Below are 19,410 nucleotides of genomic sequence, written 5' to 3' on the forward strand. Positions count from 1 at the left end.
ATTCAGCTTTATTTTTATCTCTGCTTTCACCTCTTTTAAAAAGAATAAAATGTGTTACGGGTAATGAGATCTTTAGTTTATGAATGAAATCAGTTAATGGATTACTTGTATGAAAAGCTTAGTTATATAATATACATGATATATAATGTTGAGAAACGTATTTATGCATTTACTCTACACACGTGTATTTGAATTAGTTTTATTTATCGATTAGTTTGAAGAAGTTTAACGTCTTTTAGTGTTTTCATAGACAGATTTGATCACTGTCGTGTGATAGCTTTCTGTAACTTCCTCTGACTTTCTACCAGTCTACATCCATTTTAATACTCCTTTCCACAAGAAAACCAATCAAATATTTCACAAAACAAGACATCTGTTTTGGAAAAAGCCAGGTGGAAAATGTGAGCTGAGGATGAGCTGAGCCCTGGAGCGCTGATCCAGGATCAGGAGGGACAGACTCTGTGTAATTATGTGGCTGTGTTAGTATTTAAGGCTCTGTGTGTTATACAGAGAAAACGGTTTGGTAATCCAATCAAATCAATGTGGAAAACTCTTCATTTGTATAGAACAATATATTAAATTGATTTAATATTTATTATAAAATATCATGTTACAATTATATTTTTCTCTGTAGATTTCTGTTGAAATGTAAAATGACGCATATACCATGATATTCAAATGATCATGAAATATGATATAATAACGAGATTATATCATGTTTCCATGAAAAGATCGACCGGAAAATCAACTCATACTCTGCGGCTGAACGTCCACTAAACGCGTTTGTTTTGCCGCTGACGGGTTTTCACTTAAACTCACTAATTTCTGTCATCCATCACTAGGCGTCGCTGTGGGTTTCTTTGCACGTTGTTGCCAGGAGCCAAATCTCGCACAAAACCGCGTGGTTTACAAATCCCGTTCCTCTTTCAACTAGCCTCCAAGATGGTAGGTGCTATCATGTATCCCTGTGCGTTGAAATTGGGTTAAATCTGTTCCCATCCTTGTTTAGTCGTACAGCAAAATATCATCCGATGGCAGTTTACAGTACACCCATCTCCTACAATCACTTACCGGACGTTTTTGTCGTGATACGTTTACATTATGGGCATTTGTGAGCGTTTCACTGTGTGGCTCTCCCGGGCCCACGGCTGTGGTAGTCAGCCAGCATATTCTGCCTGTAGTTACTCATGTGTTAACCGTGTACACAAAAACGTTGTCTTCATAAATGTGGCAGCGGTTACAATGCAAAAGTACCTGAACGTCCATTCTGCTGTGTGAGGTAAATGTTGAAAGTGTGCCGGTAAATGCAGTTTAATTAGCATTAGCTTCATGCGATGCTAGGCAGCATGAAGGCAGTGGGTTATTAAGCGGTGTCGTTAAACTTGTAGTGTTACTTCGTTTTACGACTAATCAGTCTGAGAATATCGGTTTTACTTTGCTTGCTGATGTGTTCAAAGTCGGTATGCTGCCACGGTTGTCCAAGTAACGTTAGCGGTAATTTAGCTAGCTAGCTAGCTAGCTCCATTGGAAATGATAGGACCATGATTGTTGAAGGTTGGTAGTTAATCTAACTAATATCAATCCTATCTTGACAGCCTACCAAGAAAACCAAGACCAGGAAGCTCCGAGGACACGTCAGCCACGGACATGGTCGCATTGGTAAGTTTTCAATGTTGTCTCAAAGGTGGTCTTTGCAGATGTGGACTATCCTGCCACTGTGTGTACGTGTTTAACGTTTAACTTGTCCACCCTACAGGCAAGCACAGAAAGCATCCTGGAGGCCGTGGTAATGCTGGTGGTATGCATCACCACAGGATCAACTTTGACAAATAGTAAGTGCTGCATAACATGATGAGATTCTGTTGATGTGTGGATGTTAAGGGGGTCCAGACAGCACGTCAAGGGGCTGGTATTTACCTGTTTTTAGACTTGTGTATGTGCGTAAAATGTGCATGCACATTCCTGTTTACAAATGTTCTGACAAGTGCAATGCCAGGTGTCAGTTTAGTTTGGGGGAAATGGGCCTAATAGCAGTATTTCAATTGTAAGTTTATCCGCAATATTTTCTGACATTGTACATGTGGAAGCTCATCTGTTGTCTTTTTGGATTTGTGTTATTGTATTTTATTGCTGTGTTTTTGAGTCAGTTAATGTTGTAGAGACTAGAGTCTCATCTTGACACATATCATTGTCTTGGTGTGCTAGAGTCCTCTTAGAGTGAAGACTGGTCCTATTCACCGACTGGCTCTTTGTAGGCCAGTCAGCCACATGGGCAGTTACAATCTATTCCTTGGTCTTCATCTGCTGTCATTAGACTGATGCTGCTGTCACGTCAAAGTAGTTTATAAATACGATGCACACTTTGGAAAGTAACATGGTTCTTTCTAAACTGGGCATGTGTTTAGTTTGTTTTGAACATTGTGCAACTATGCTCATCAGTTTGTACTATGTTTGTAATACCGGTGTAATATGGCAGTAAATGTCCAAAAGTGGGCATGCACTATTCAGGTTATCAGCAATTGACCTGTTGTCTGTCCTTCCTGTGTGTCTCCTCAGCCATCCTGGGTACTTTGGTAAGGTGGGTATGAGACACTACCACCTGAAGAGGAACACAACCCACTGCCCTACCATTAACCTGGACAAGCTGTGGACGCTGGTGAGCGAGCAGACCAGGCTCAACTATGGCAAGAAGCCTGAAGGACCTGCCCCCATCATCGATGCTGTGCGCGCTGTAAGTATTGGCCGACATTTTCATTACAGACTAAATGTTTTGTCCCCAGCCCTTCATAGCTATTAAAACATTAGCGGAGAGAGTTGGAGTCTGAAGAGACACCCCACAGTGGTAACTGAGCAAAGCCCCGTCAAAGCAGGGTCGTCTTTTGTGTATTTGACAAGCTTGGTAAATATGTTTAATAAAGCTGTTATCTTGTTGAAGTTGTGTTTTAATTTTTATGGATGATGCTCCTCTGGTCCTACTCTTTGAGCTAAGCTAGGCTTAACATATCAAATACCTTTCTCTCCTGGATGCACTGTCAGTGTTTGCAGCTCTGACGTGTGGCAAGTTTACTTAATTCAAGTGAATTCTTCAAGTTTTGATACACAAAGGCGTGCCTGACACAAAGTGAAGTTGTGCCAAAGTTTAATGCTGAAATTTAAAAAATCTGCACAAGTCCGAACCTTTGACTTGATATTTGATTAACTGGAATTTTCATCATTAATTCTGTTGTCGGTGTGTTGCAAGCTACAATGAATTGCTAACGAATGCTAACAGGAGAATAGGGTAATATCTCACCAACATATTCGGTGTCTGAAAAGGAATTGCTGAACTTTGTGTGGACGATTATAAAATAAAGTGTAATGTAAAATGTACTTAGGGCTGTGCTGAACAACCAGTGTTAATAGGAGAATCTCATAAGTGTATTTTGTATGTAGCAATGTACGTATATTGTTGCCTCTTAGTTTTATTAGCGCCGCTGTTAATGTGCTGATGGACATTTTATGCATTTTGTTGAAGACAGTAGACTTTCTTTTGAGCAGATTGGTTTTACAAAGAATGTTTTAATTCAAAGTAATGTTGTGAGCTTATAACTGCTCAGTCATTTCCTGTAGAGCATTACTGAATATTGCAGCTTGAGCAACTGTTGGAAATAGTTTGGCAGCGTTTTGTCAGATAAAATGGTCTTGCAGATGTGGTCAGTGGTTATCTGTGTGACTAATATTGTGCTCTTTATTTCTGCAGGGTTACTACAAAGTTCTGGGCAAAGGCAAGCTGCCCAAGCAGCCTGTGATCGTCAAGGCCAAGTTCTTTAGCCGGCGGGCTGAGGAGAAGATCAAGGCAGTGGGAGGAGCCTGTGTGCTGATGGCATAATGCTCCTGTCAGTGTGTTTTTGCAAAAATAAACTGTATAAATGGGAACTACATGTTTGTCATGTCTGATTGAAATGCCTCCATATACATTTTGAGCTTTTGCTCTGAAAATGTTTCAATTAAGTGCAAATTTGATGCCGAGTAAGGTTTAAATCACTATTACAATGTGGTTAAAATTCTTTGTGCAACTGCGAGAAGCATAACATGAAGTCATCCAACCACATGAGACGTAATGTCATGGGCAAACTTAAATCTCTGTGGGTACTGAGTTACCTCAGGGTTACTGCAGGCCTCTAAACATGAATTTGATAATGGCTGAACATTGAAACCTGCTAATAGAAGAACTGAGCAACCAGTTTTTATTAAGGGTTAGATTTTAATTTAAATCCTAAAGTTTAAAATGGAAAATGATAAACTGGCTGGTTTACTTTACAGATTTAGAGAGACTATTGTCATGACTGCAGTTCGGAGAAAAATTAAACATCTCCACGTGACTCTGGGTGTTTGGGGGGGGGGCGGGGTTTAACATGCGGGATTTCCTGTGCGGTCATTTGAAGCAGCTCGGCTCCGGCTGTGTAACAAGCTGCACGAGGGAAACGTGAGGACTACGTGCAAACCGAGAGGAGAAGCGCCGGTTTCCCCTGAAAACTCGTCTTTATGTGTTTGTTTACGTGCTGAGCCGCTCAGCTGTCCGCGCGTCGAGCAGGTAAACAAGTAAATAATCTCGACACTCCAGATTTGTTGACACAGCACGTAGAAAAGTGATCATGACGGCGTGACGTTTGACGTCCCGGTGTCCGTTCGGCCGAGCCGGTGGAGCCGACGGTTGACTTCCAGGTTTCAAAGACCGATAACGGACGAACCTCCCGTTCTGTAGTCTGGTTCAGTGTTGGGCGTTAATCCTCACGCATGCGCTGTTCGCCTCCATCCACTCGTACACTGTACGACGTGTGTACTTGTGAGCTTGTTGGTGTTTTAAAGCATTAGAGAAGCTCTCTGTAGACAGAGTTGTGAAGTAAACCATCATCTTTAGGAGGTATAGTTAATATTTCACTGACATTATACTGGATTGAAATTGTATTGGTATCGAATTAGACTTGCAACATTTTTATTTTCTAAATAAAATGATTTATGGGTTCTATAAAATGTCCATAAATAGTGAAAAATGTCCATCTAATTTCCCAGAGCCCAAGGCGATGCCTTCAAAATGCTTGTTTTGTCCTTCAGATACTCAGTTTGATGTTATATAAGAACAGCAAATAATCGTTCGGCAGTAATCGTTTCCGCTCTATATCAAATCAAGTGTAAAGACAAGTCAAAGACAAGTGTATTTGGATTAAAATTATTAAAAGACTGGCTCAGGGCTCTGTGCTTGTTCCTCCTCTCAGGTGAAGGACACCTGAGTTTAACTCCACTTGTTCATGGCAAGCCAAGCCTGGCTGGAGTCTTCTCTGCGGCGCTCTGCCAGTCTGGGCCTGGAGGTGCTAGAGCGGGCCTCCAGGCGGAGTGTAGACTGGACGAGCCCTGGAGCATCCCAGACCTCCACTACTACAGATGAAGACCCACAAATCCCTGTCAAGGTGCCTGCACGTTTTCTGTACTTCAACCCCTTCATCAATTACAGTTGGATCTTGTGTCTCACGTCTGCTCGTCTTCTCTCAGTTCTCATGCTCTTGTCATTTTCCAGAGAACTCGCACAGAGCTCGATGACGTCTTTGCAACCATCGCAGAGTTCATGGCACAGACGACCTATCAGTGCAAGGTCAGTGATTATTAACCTCCCCCCCAGTGCTTTCAGCTGCAGACCTGGAGACTAAACTGTGAATATTCTCTGTGCTGCAGAGGTTTTATGAGTCTGGCTGTTGCACTGAGCCCACTGACGCCGAGAGGAAGCATGTGTCCAGGTTCCACAAGCGGTCAGCTGTTGGGACGACAACACCTGCACTGTCAACCAGAAAACATGTAAGGGCTCCATACAACAGCTTTCATCTGTCAAAACAGATTTTTGATCATTGGGAAGCAGAAAAGCTCTTAGAAGCAAACTCAAAGGAGCAGATCCATGTCAATTTAAAAGGTTGCTATGGCGAATGTGTTAGCAAACAATTGCCCATAGCTGACACATCCTATTGCCTATGCCACTGTTTCTTTTAGACTTATTTTGGACCTCCAAGTCTTGAGAAAAATATCTGGATTTTAGCTTCTTTTTTACCACTTGCCACTTGTTTACTTCAGCTCTGCCACTGTTTTGCACCAGGGAGTTGGAAACACTTGGCTTGTGTGCATCAAATGACTGCATAAGGTCTGTGAGAAGTTAATCATACAGAGCAGCAAACAAACACCAGGAGCCGAAGGCTGCAAAAAGCTGACGAGGGTTGATTTTCAGTGGGAATGCCAAAACTAGCTGCACTTCTACATAAGCAAACCTCCTTTAATATTAACTATATACTATCAATAATGCATCCAACTAATTTTTTTAAGTAAAACGAGAATCAAAGTGGAACAGTGATTCTCACAATTACCCGGACATACTGAGTGAATTCAATTAGTCCACAACATCTTTGTGGTGCTTTTTGACTTGAATCTTATGGGATTGCAGATTTCTTGGAGCCGTCATCTGTGAAGTTCCTCTGTTGGCCATTAGGGGGACCGGCTTCACTCCTCAGCCGTGTGTGTGTGTTGCTGTTTGGAACAAAAAGATAAAATAATTCATCTTTTCAAATTCATTGTCCTCAGGGTCGTGTGTCAGCAGCAGGTGAAGATTTCTACGTCGAGGTTTCACCGGGGACGTACGCCATCAGCGCCAGCATGCCGGAGTCGCAGCAGCAGACTCAGCTGGTCAGCGTCAAAGCTGGAGAGAGCGTCAACCTCACCTTTGACCTCTGACACGTCACCTGACCGACCCAGTCACCTGTAACCTTCAGTATCAAAACTGACCAATGCTAATGCTGCTTATGTTGCATGTTTTTACACTTATTTCTGCATTTAGAGTTTACTTTTTTTTGGCTGCTATTGAAATGTTTTATTTGCTGCATATTGAGAAGCCATATTTTTATTGCATTTTACTTGAGTATTTTTATGATGTGGATTGTGTGTCCAAAGTCTGTCCTAGAACATCATGTAATTCATAATACTTTCACCTGCACTAATGCCACACCAGTGTATTCAAATTAAAAAGTATTTTTCTATCAGTGTCTGTTTCAAGGTATGTGCTGAGGTTTGATCTGTAGACTGACACGTTATGTGTAAACAGTAGCCGGTGGTCGAGGTTTAAAGTTGGTCGTTCCAAAAACATCTCTGATGTTCGCTCTTCTTCCTTTAGCACCAGGAAGTGACTGAAACAGCGAGCTGTGATTGGGCGAGTCACTGATCTGCGGGACAGGAAAGCTGAACCGTACGGGCTGTGATGTCCTCCTTGGCACTGCGCTCCCTGCAGATACATACAGAAATATATCAACATGACCAGATCTCATGGGGGGGCTGCTGCTCTGTCACTTAGCATGTGATAAGTTTAGCTATGATTTCGAACAGGCTCCAGACAAACCGGAACTGGACCTGATTGCTCTGTCTAAACGAGCACAGGTGCAGCTAAACCTCCCAGCACACTGGGACAAGATGTGTCTGATGACTTACCAGTATGCCCTGAGGCAGTGGAATCATCACTGTTAGCATTTTATCTGTGTTGCTGTTGATGATGATGTCTGCACGATTATTGAGATTCTCAGCCTGGACAGAAGTTTCAGGGCTTGGAGCAACATTGATAAAGACCAGCATTTAGTTCCAGCTCTAAATCCCATTAAGTGAGACACTGTTTACTTAACTTCATCTCGACAGGACAGCTCTACTTGCATTTCACTCTTCATTCAACATCTTACTATAAAAAAAAACTCCCCAAAAAGTTATGTCTGCTGTGGAAGAATGGCGCCCTCTTCCTGTTTTGTGGTGTAAAGCAATCAAGCAGATTTCCCACCAAACCAGTCATGATTGCTGAATGGTGAATGGACTGTACATCTATCATCCATCGTTTTTAGAAATTCATCAAATTAAGTTACATTTAATGTTTTCACTTTTATTTCAATCAAGTTTGGTTGTTTTGGGTTTAAGACCAGGACGCATCAGTTTAGTGGGTTTCCCACCTGGTTGTCTGTGCTGTGGCTCTGGCCCAGTTCGTCTCCAGTACCTCCAGGGAGGACGCTGTTGTTTACTCCCCAGCTTCACTGCAGGAAGAAACGTTGCTCTGGTCTCATCCTCAGAAAGAGATGAAGAGGAGGAGGAGGGCACCTCAAGGTCATTTATATCTTTGAGGTCCACCTGGTTATCTTGTTTTGCCCTCTCAAATGCATCTGTTCTTCCACAGCTGGTCCTACAACTGGGTGGAAATGAGCATGGTCGGCGGTTTGTGGCTGAACAGCAGGAAGAAGAAGAGGGACACCAGTCGCTGCAGAGCAGCTGGGGAGTGCAGGAGGAGCTGCGAGCACAAAGCCAGTCGCAGCAACGACTGGGGACCGATGTTGGGATTTGGAGCTCCCTGACTATTCTGTCGTGTTGAGAAGCTGAAATGGGCAAAACCAGGCTGCCAGGAACCAGAGACACACAGCTGTTCCACATCAGCACCCGGAGGCTCGTAACACCATCCACTGTAATGTCAAACAAGAGTGAGACAGAGCGATTCACTGGGAGGGGCAGACATTCAGTCACTGCTTATTTCTTTCTTTCTCACTGGAATTTGACATCAGAGGCTGAGGTGTCCTGGATTTTGGACTTTAATCCACACAACTGAACACTGCTGTAAAAACGTAAACTCAAACACTATAATACCTCCGGCCATCACTCTCCCCGGCCCGTATCTCCTCAGATCTGGTTCCCATGGCGACAGGACAGCATCACCAGGTACCAGACAACGCGCGCAAGCTCTGGTGTGGTTCACCACCATGTCGAGGGAGCAAACCAGCTGCCTGTGGGAGGAGACGACCCCCAAACTGCCGCTGCTTCCTGGATGGTCGAACTCGACAACCCAAACTCCTCGACGGCTCTGAGTTTTGACACGTGGGAAGAAGACAAGAAGATGTCAACAAACGCAGTGATGTGTCTCCTTTTACTGGTCAGAATGTGCAGCCGTCTGTAGTGATCTGGACACACTGAGTTGTTGAGTTGACTCCAGCACACTCCAGGATTTGAGACTATGAGATTGGACAAGTTGAATAATAAAGTCATTAAATAATTGGTCTCAAATCCTAAACAAAATACTCCTCGGTTGCTTTGGCTGTAGGTTTATCAGTGCTGTGTGGCATTCTCCTAAAATGATGTGACTATGTATAAAAAGGTGTATAATTTGTTCACTATTTGACCTCAAACACCCTTAAAGCTTAAAGTCAGCACTTACAATAAACCTCACGGTCATTGTTTCATTTCAAACCCACTGTGCTGGAGTAGAGCTAAAAGCTAATCATGTGTTGCTGTCCAAATACCTGCCTGTGGGTGATAACTTATGTATACGCAGTGTATTTTCACCTGTACTTGCTGTATTACAGTGCCCATGTAGTAGAGGCCATCCACCTCCCTCCTGGCCAGCACTCGGCATCCTGGGAAGAACTCTGGACTCTGGGTTGGACCAGACAACATGCAACCCTGACTGCACCTGGGGTGGCCACAGGAGTGTCATTTTATTCACAGCTCCCTGCAGTATCTTAGATTCACGAGCCTGTGTGTGTGTTTCTGTTTTAAAGGTCACGTGAATGCATGTCAGCTGTAACACTGTTTGTACTGCATTGTCGACAAACTGAGTGACCATGTAAACCAACCTGAGCTCAGGTGATGACGCGTTGTGTGGGATGAAGACCGTAGTGGACGGACAGCAACACTTAACTGGAGAGACTGTTGACGCTGATGATTGGTTCAGTGGAACCACCTGACAACACACAGTCACTGCCAAATGAAGCCATTTTGATTGTAGATGTGACGCGTTGGCGTTACGGTAATTTGTAATTCTACAAAAATGTCATGTTCTTCTCTAAGTAATAAAAATTTCAACAACATATAAGATAGTTCTGTTTTAGTTCAACTGTTAACTAAACATTTTTTTCTTTAATTGGCTTTAAATACCTAAACACCCCTTTAATGTACTGTGGGACCTGGCCAAGGTCTACTTGTACCCACTAAGTTCGGCCATACCGTCTCCAGAACTCCATCCATCCCAACTGGAATCACATAACAGCTCCCTCTAGTGGCGTGGGACAGACACTGCAGGTAGTCTTGAGCGTTGCTGTCCGGCTGAACACCTGAGTCCTGCAGGTAGAAGACGTTGACAGGCCTCCCAGCTGCCAGGGCGGGCAGGGCTGTCAGCACAGCCTCCGGCTGGTCGGGGAGCTCCGTGCAGAGCAGGTGGATGGCGTGACAGGCGGGGTCGGGGAGGGCCGTGCCCAGGGCGGCCAGGAGATCCCTGCCGGGGCCGCAGCTGATGGAGTGAATCCAGGACAGGGCCATGTACACTGTGTCAGCAGCACAGGGGAGCATGTGGTGGGACCAGCAGCTTAACTGCAAAGTACAACCAGAAAATCACATCAAGCAACAGTCCTGTTTTAAAATGTAATATTCTCCCAGTTAAATAAGACATTTGATATAATAATCATATTAAAAAACGATTATTTATTATTATTTAGACTAAATCATTCAGTCAGTCAGTCCAGAGCATCTTATCACAACATCAGAACTTTCCAGTGGTGGAAGTACATTTACTGCACTGTGCAATTCTGAGGTACTTGTACTTGTACTTTACTTGTACTTGGGAAATGTTGTACTGTTTAGTCCGCTACATTTGTCTGACAGCTTCAGTTACTAGTTGTTTTGCAGATTTAGATTATTAATACAAAACATTACATTAACAAATGAAATATACTATGTCATATAGATTAAGCTACTCAGCAGTCTATAAATTAATTCAAATAACCACCTTTACTAGCTGCAACATTAAAATGATGAATTAATCTAGCAATGATTATAATCCAATAATATATACATTATTCTGAAATGGGCCATTCTGCATAATGAGTACTTTTACTTTTTGTACTTTAAGTACTTTAACTCTACCTTTCATCAAGTTGTACTGTCAGACTGGTCCAGCTGTGTGGACTCGAGTCACATGACTTAGACCCGAGTCATTAATCTGACGACTTGACAAAATCCAGACTTAAATCTTGACTCTTACTTTAACATCAGTGACTTCAAATCGACTTTTTTACTTGAGTGAATTGATATCCTCCCACAAGGTATCTCAAAAACTAAAGGCTGGGTTTCCATGAGATTTACTGTATATGTTCATGTTCCTACAGAGAATTAATCCTATGTTTGACCTTTTCTAAGGCAACATTATTATTGCTCTAGAATCCTCTTAATGCTCCCCAGAGGGTGAACCCTTTTCTTTCTGGACGCTCCGTGACCTTTCTTCTTTGCCAACATAAGGCCAAAATGTCAACTTCTCACGGACTTTACATCCACACAAAACGATAAACACTTTAATGACCCCATAACCAGCCTGTAGTGTCACCCACAGGAAAAACAACGTGCTTTAAGGATCGATAAATTGCTCGTGAAGAACATTTCAACCTCTGGAGTGACTGTGGAGAGCTTTCTGAGGTGTGAGAGCCTTTCCGTGTGCGATGCCGGTGTTGTAATGACACGTCAGTATCACCTCACCTTGCCTGAGTAAGTCATGATGTTGAAGAGCGAGTCCCTGAGCGAAGCCTTTGTCAGCAGCGTCTGGATCAGCAGGCGTTTCACTGACCCCAGAGCAGCTCTCACGCTCTCTGAACTGTCCACGACAAAAGTGATGTTGCACCTCTGTTTGCCCAGAAACAGTGGAACCAGCGCAGCCTCAGAGGCCACCGTCTGCCTGGAAGTCATCCCTGAACCACAACAACGTCAAGAAATGACAAGTTTCTTTTATGCTCAGTGTTTTTTTGCATAATTTGATAGTTGAGAGTAATTCTACAAATATCAAACACAGCTTCTTTCTGCTGCTGTTTTATTACATTAATCTCACTTTCAAATTATTTTTCAACAGTCTGCTATCAAATGTTTATCCATGAATACGAAACACACGTTTAGAACTTATCCTCCTCCATCTGATCAAAACAGGAAACAATTACTGTGTTTATGTTCAGTACAGGAAGACTCTTAAAGTGAAAACACAGATAAAGTGAGTTGATACTTAACCTGCAGTTTCTCTGTTGATCACAGTCGGCTGCAGACGACAGCTTCGGCTTGGCCTCTCTGTTGATGTTGGTCTCCATGGAGAAATGTTCACGGCTGAGTCATTCTTCTTCATGGCCACTGGAGGGGCTGTTCACCTGCCAATCAGCTGACTGGGGAGCGTTACCAAACACTGCTGCCATGGCACAGTTGCTCTGGTTCAGTCATAGGTCAGCTGAGCAATTAAAGCTGCTCTCCATCCCATCCTGAACAGGCAGGAGTGAGAAGCGACGCTGTCCTCTGCTGGTGTGTCAGGGTTTACTTCTTATTAACAGTTTTAATTATGTCAGACTACCTTTGGCTGCCCTACTTTACATAAATGGCTCTCAGATAAAATAGCACACGGACTAGTTATACATTTCCTGTGAGAAAGGATGCAAAAAACACAGAAAAACTTTCACATCATTTGGGATTTTATTTGATATTCAGTGCTGCACAGTCCCGTGATAAAAGATATCACAAGTGTCACTATCATTTCGTAAACATTAAAAGGCAGTGACCTCAATGCAAACACATGTTTTGGACTAGAAAATACATTTACAACATTATAAAATACAGTAGATAAACAGTTGGTCTGTATGCAACAGACTGTGCTAAGCTTGTCGACTACACTCCATGTGAAATAAAATCCCTCCAAGCTTTGTTCTCCAAGCTTGATTTCCTGCTATAAATGTAGAATACTACTACTAATTTGTAGGATACAAGAGCTATAAATCACAATTCTATCAGAATCTTAAAGCACTACAAGTTCTGTTCATAATTTGTTGTCTAACTGCACAATACATACTACTGTAGTCACAGTTAAAACACACTCCAGGCTACAAGAAAGCTATTCACAGCCAGAGCTACATGAGGAACTGATTGTGGGAGCAGCTGCTGTGTAAACCGCTGCAGTCAGTGTGGATTATCTGACTCATGAATGCAGCCAACAAACAGGCAGAGAGAAAGTGAGAATTCATGGAGGTGAGACATGTGAAGTTCCCCCGATGAGGCATCTAGTTGTAAGAGTAAATAATTCTATTGCTTTTGGTCACTGTGTGCGTGTTGGGAGGTCAGTTTCACAGGAAGGCGGAGGAGCTGATGTGCAAAAAGAAGAGAAGAAGAAGAAGAAGCAGAAAGGACTTTGTGAGATTTGGTCAAATATTGATTCATTCACATACATGTGTTTGCTGGAACATTTCCAAATGAAAACAAATCTATCTTGATGTAATATTTCGCTCTATTCCTGCTTCACTTTGTGTTTTTCCTCTCAACAACTCTCACAGAACTGGGATGCGTTTAGTGTGATACGTTTTTGAACTGGTTTGCAGCATTTCTGTGGATGAACAGCACGGCGTGTTCACTCCCAACACGACATGAAATGCACAACTATCACAAAACATTTGTGCATGAAGCAAATTTGGCCACACAATAACATTTATCCCACTTGCTAACAATGACTGAGGGTCCGAGTATGAAATATAATTCAAGGTATATCTAAAAGAGGACATCACTGTCAACAAACGCTCTGTTGAAGGTAATAAAATCTTACCTTTCATTGAACGGCTTTTTGCTGAACTGAACCTGCTCCCTCACGTTCGTCCCAAACACCAACATCTGCTTTTCAGTGTCAATTACACACTGCAAAAAGAGAAAAAAGAAAAAAGATGGTACACCAACACATCACACATGTAGGTCACAACAGGGCCTTTCCTCTGGCAGCGTCCACAGACGGACGTCGGGACAGACATTTTGTCTATTAGTTACTCTATGAAACTGTGAGCCTTGTATCTTTATTATTAATGATTATATTTAAATGTTCCTCCTAAAGGAAGTAGACGACTTACCTTGAGTGACTTTAATGTCTTGTTGCCCAGGGACATCAGTGGTCTGTTACTTTCTGCAAATAAATGTAATTGGCAGACATTATAACATAATAACTTGTGTCTTACAGTCTGTGTAATCTTTAACCTCACTCTTCTTCTTACCTACTATGACGAAGGAGCACATTATTCTGAGTTGGCCGATGGTGAGACGGAGCTCTTTGATGTGTCCGTCGATACAAAGCTTCCTCTGAAATGGAAAGCCATCCGTCTCCATTTTGTTCTCCTCAACCAGTTCTTTCAAACTATGAGAGAGACAAAAATAATGTACTTATCGAATACTGAAGGTGACCTGATGTATTGTCTGTCAATTGGACAGATAATGAGTGTCTCACCCTGATCTCTCCACAGTCAGTGAGGACATCAGGTTCAGTTTGCAGCCGGTGTCAATCAGCACATTCACCTGCTGTCCTAAACACTGCAGACACACAGAGAAGGTGGCGTTTTATAAAAAAAACAAAAAAAACAAAATGCTTTATTCTGATATTCTGTATACTGATTACAATGTTTGATGAAGTCATCGTAATGGAATCTATTTTTAAAGGAATCTACATATGTTTAGGTACTTTGACCAACTTCCACTCACCGTGCAGGGCACATAGATGAAATCTTCCTCCTCTTCTTCCTCGTCCTCATGTGAATTTAAATGGCTACGACTCAGAAGGACGCCTCTGTTGTTTGGCGTCACTCCACACATGTTCATCCGTCCCTGGGACAACTTGGCCTCCAGCAGGCGCTTCTGGAGAATGTGATGCGGCTGCTGCAAAAACAACAACAACAACAAAAAAAACAAAATCAACACAGTTAGAAAACGTGGCCAAGTTCTCGTCTCGTTCCTGTGAAGCTGGAGCTCAAAAACAAATCAATAATCTGTAATACTAATAAAACTACAATGTAAGAACCTAAGTGACAGTCAGTAATGTAAACAGAAAGGATAAATATTCATTTCTAGAAACATTTAGCAAGCTGGCAATACTTACGGTCAATTTCTTAGAGTTTATTTTTGATATTTTTTATTTATAGGTGTAAAAACATTAAGTAAAGCAAGTAAGTATGTAAAGTTTAATCACGGAGCACATTTAAACACAGCTTAAGCTGGCCAAAGTGTTATACTAAAATGAATAAATACACTCACAGAGACACATCAGGCTATCCTTACAGCCTCCTTATCTATATATATAATACAGGCCACATCACTCCTTATATGGACTATAATTTAAAGTAAATTGTGAATATGTCTGTGACTGTAGCACTGTGTAATACGAGGCCTATCCTGAGAGGCACACCCCCTGTTTAGATGTCCCGAGCTTCTTCAGTCCATCCAAAGGCAGCAGATCAGCCGAGTCTTTATGGAGGAACTGGATCGCCTGTTTCAGCCTCCTCTGCTGCCTCAGAGCCGCAGCATCCAGGACCCCCGAGTCCCCCCGGTTCTCCGTCCGCATCCCTGTGAACATGACGGCGGGTGTCTGAGTCAAGCCGAGGCGGTGTGAGTCTGCCCACAGCGGAGGCTAATGAGGAATCCCCGATGATGAGTTCAGGCTAGGAGAGACGAGGAGACACCCCCATCACTTCAGGAGGTAGTCAAGTCCGGCAGGTGAACGACACGACTTCTGGTCAAAACCTTCAAAGTAAAACGATACAGCCAAAGTACAACAAACACGTTTTCCCAACTGAAAACTGAATTTCTGTCAAATGAAACCTTCACAGATTATCAGCCAAGAAAAACACCAAAATGTTATAAAGGAGATTCCTTTATTACAAAAAGACAAAACAGCTGAGTCATGGTGGCTTGGAAAGTTTCATATCTGCACAATTATTCCTCTGGTCCATATTAGGCAGCAGGTTTTCAATCTTTGCCTGACTAACTGACTTTGTACAGTCGCCCCCAGAAAACAGGAAGTGGCACAGTTGCTTTCTTTTTTTTTGGGGGGGGGGGGGGGGGGGGTAATTACACGCTCAAGTTGTTTTGCAGTTCCTTTTCATACAAATGCAGTTAAAAGTGCTTTACAGTGGAATAAAAAAGACTGTACTAAAACCAGCACTGAGACAAAAATAAAAACAATAGAACAATGATAATTAAGATGGAAATAAATTACTTAATAAGAAGCTTAAACCTAACAAAAACTTTGAAAATATAGGATATAATCCGCTCCATATTTTTAACTGAATGCAGTCCCACCAGTGATTTTACAGGTGGGCCTGAAAGACTTGTTATATTGCCTTGTTTTTGTGGGACTATATAATCTACACTGTAGCCGTATAAACAATAGTATTCAATGGGAGCTTTTACTTTGATGGTATCATCCTGTCCTTGTGTCTCTTGGCAGCTTCAACCTGGAAACTGGAACAAATACGTCACTTTATTGAATCGTGACTACTTCAGGAAAAAAAAAATGTTTTGAAAGTGAGACTCCTAAATCTTCCTGTATTTGAAATGTGATGCTTTAAGAACTGTATGTAAGTTGGACACTTTCAGAAAACAGACAGGACAAATGATTTGTGTAAATTAAGTCAGAGGCTAATTATGAATATAGTTTTTATTTGGGAATAACATAATGAAATCAGTCCGTGAAATCCGACAGCGAAGCGATCTCACATAGGCCGAAAAGGGGAAATTTATATTTCATATTTTTATAGCTACACAACACAAACACAGCACATAATCAATAAACAGAATACAAATGAATATAGGCCAACATGAAATATAATGGAAATATTCTACTAATGAGAAAGGATTGCTCCTCTAAATCCATATTCCTGCATTATTACACACCAGATTTAAAGGCCCTGCACTGGTTTCCAGTTAGTCAGTTACTTCAAGGATTAAAATAAAAGTCCTATAATTGTCTAAATGTATTCAAGGACTTTCCCATAATATTGGGCAAATATGTGTTAATAGAGTCTCTGATCTGTAGTCTCTGGACCCAAACTGTGAAGGTCTGAATCTGAGGACAGCTGCAACAAATGAGGCTTTTAAGATGCATCTTTTTAACCTGATTTTACTACACTACTGCCATGTTTTATTATGTACACTCCTACAATCATGTTATTATTATTATTATTTTGCTGTTGTATTCCCTCATGTTTCAGGATGTATTTTAAATCTTAACCCTTATTAACAATTGAACTCTTTTCTTTTCCATCATTTTTCTCTAGAAGCAATTTGAGCTGCATTTTTTTTTTTCATGAAAGGTGCTATATAGAAGAAGATTGTCATTATTTTTATTACATACTTACCAGTGTTTATTCACTGTATAGCCCAGTTATTCTCAATACCAATGTAGCCTACAGCATATCACCAGGATCTGGCCTAGTTTTACTTTATGTCACTGTGTAGTTCAATATTTTATGTTTTTCTTGGTATATTTCTTATCTACCTCTTTGGTGGTTCTTATGTTGTTTGTTTTGTGATCTGGCTGCTGCCTCTACTACTGCTGATAGATCTATCTATCATTCTATCTATCAGATCTATCTATCTATCTATCTACCCACGTTTTGCATCTATCCATGAGTTGAAATTCTGTGTTGAACGACTTCGACGATGCTGTGGGTTTGTTTTTTCAGATGTGTTACTCGGTGTAGTCTGTACTGTCAGATGTCAGCTGGACATTTCATCCCTCCGAGCCTCTTCTTCACTGCATTGCCCAGATTCCCCCTTTTTTTCCCACACGACCTTGTTTTCAACATGGATGCCGAAAAATATCCCCACACATCGCTGTTTATGTTGCTGAAGAACAAATCTAACCACATCCTGTGGCACAGCGTGGCTCGGAATCCACGGTCTCGGTTGACTGTCGTCTTATGTTGAAGTTTAAATATTTATTTTCTTCGACGACGCAGCGCATTTTCAGTGAAAAGCCCGAGACAATACGAAAATTGACGCGGAATGGCGTCTGCCAGGGGCCCGGGAAGCTGAATAACAGCAACGCAGGCTCGAATAGGAAATGGTGGGCACACAAGATGACGAATAGGAGTGGGAGCCGTGGTCTCTCTAACCAATCAGCGTGTCCGAATTGTGAATAGGCGGTGCCTCGCTTGGAGGATTATACTGTCTTACATGTTCACGGTGTGTGGACATCGCGAAGCGTTTCCTGCACTGGTGCATGGTGGTCGAACAGGAGGAATTGTTGGAAATTTTTCGGAGGTTAGTATATAAATTGGTTTTTACCCAGTATGCATTATTCCCACAGCCATCTCTGCGAGAAGGAGTGACAGGCTGCGGCAGGGAATCAAAAGAAGAATACTGAAAATACTGTTTTACCATAAAATAAAATTGACATCGACCGAGTCAAAATGCTTATGTTATCATTAATTAGCTCATGGATTCCCCGTTCTTGTTTCCTAACTGCGTTGCTAGTTAGACGAGCGAGGCTGGAAGCTCCGTGGAGACAGCTAGCTAGCCCACGAGCTGTCACAGAGTCAGCTTAGACTTCAGATACCAACTTCAGATAGCTGTACTCTCAAGATAATACTCCAAATCTCCAAGAAACAGTTTGCTAATAACCGCTGTAAAGTCGTGACAGCACCGGTTGGCGTAGTTAGCAGCGCTGTTAGCATGGTGGCTAAGCACACCACTCCGTTATGACACATCGCTTCGGCTGAGGTGTTGGTCCTTCTAAACATGCTGTCAGTGTGCTAACTGGGCAGCATTAGCCGTACAACAGAGCCGGTTCACCACAGTTGTTAGATAATGTTTCATTACATAGTGACAAATGTGGCAAGTCATAGTTGTGCTACATCGTAGTTGGCTAGCTAGCCCCAAATGCTATATTCAAATCAACAAGCGCCAAAAGCAGAACATCGGTGACAGTAGAAATATGAGCCCGTTCAAGAAGTGAGCACTCATTAGCTTAAAATGTAAATTATAGCTCACAGCTACTTAAATACCTCCTCAAATGTTCGAGTTTATAGTGGGAACGTAGTTTTGTAAGCAACACTGACAATTATTTCTGTAATAAATGCAGCTAACTCTTATGTGTCAAATGAGGTACACAAGGTTGGATTCCGTACTGGCAACAGTCCTGGGGTCCCCAGACCTCCAGGTGCCCCCAAACTAGGTTTAGTGTGTGAAGTGGTTTGTTATATATTATATAATAGAAAATGTGTCTGTGAATATGCACCACAAAAGCACAGTTTCTGACACGATGAGGCCTTTAAGTGGGTTATGTTTTATTACTTGAACTCGACTTGAAGTGGTTACCTAGTTTTAAGCCCTTTTGCTATTTAATTTCTGTGCTTATATGTTGCCTTTTCCATATTGAATGCGTTTACCTCAAAGCATTTCTTGGCTCTTTTATTTCAGCAGAGGAAAACTGTACACATTGCACATGTGGGAGGACCACGGGTTGATATATATGATATTGTATGTTGACTGGAACTTGGGAGTAATATTACGTATGTTGGCTTCACCCCTTCATCCTCAGTGCTTGTGTCAGTG

The 19,410-nt window shown here is 42.1% G+C and overlaps 2 protein-coding genes and 1 non-coding gene across 3 annotated transcripts; all 3 read left to right on the plus strand.

Moving 5' to 3' along the window:
* Positions 1-908: 908 nt before the first annotated feature.
* rpl27a (ribosomal protein L27a) lies at positions 909-3,915 on the plus strand. Its single transcript, XM_070907277.1, has 5 exons — positions 909-945; positions 1,596-1,659; positions 1,757-1,832; positions 2,557-2,731; positions 3,740-3,915. Exons 1-5 carry the CDS (start codon positions 943-945, stop codon positions 3,866-3,868), a joined length of 447 nt encoding a protein of 148 aa, XP_070763378.1. The 5' UTR covers positions 909-942; the 3' UTR covers positions 3,869-3,915.
* Positions 2,156-2,284, plus strand: LOC139287202 (small nucleolar RNA SNORA3/SNORA45 family). Its single transcript, XR_011597407.1, has one exon. It is a non-coding gene; the product is annotated as a small nucleolar RNA SNORA3/SNORA45 family (small nucleolar RNA).
* Positions 3,916-4,483: 568 nt separating the features above from the next.
* On the plus strand, positions 4,484-6,807 carry akip1 (A kinase (PRKA) interacting protein 1). The gene is made up of 5 exons (XM_070908044.1): positions 4,484-4,573; positions 5,256-5,447; positions 5,555-5,629; positions 5,710-5,829; positions 6,601-6,807. The coding sequence occupies exons 2-5, from the start codon at positions 5,289-5,291 to the stop codon at positions 6,748-6,750; spliced, it is 504 nt and encodes a 167-aa protein (XP_070764145.1). The 5' UTR covers positions 4,484-4,573; positions 5,256-5,288; the 3' UTR covers positions 6,751-6,807.
* Positions 6,808-19,410: the final 12,603 nt, after the last annotated feature.

This window comes from Enoplosus armatus, chromosome 6, assembly GCF_043641665.1.
Source record: "Enoplosus armatus isolate fEnoArm2 chromosome 6, fEnoArm2.hap1, whole genome shotgun sequence".
Lineage (NCBI taxonomy): Eukaryota > Metazoa > Chordata > Actinopteri > Centrarchiformes > Enoplosidae > Enoplosus > Enoplosus armatus.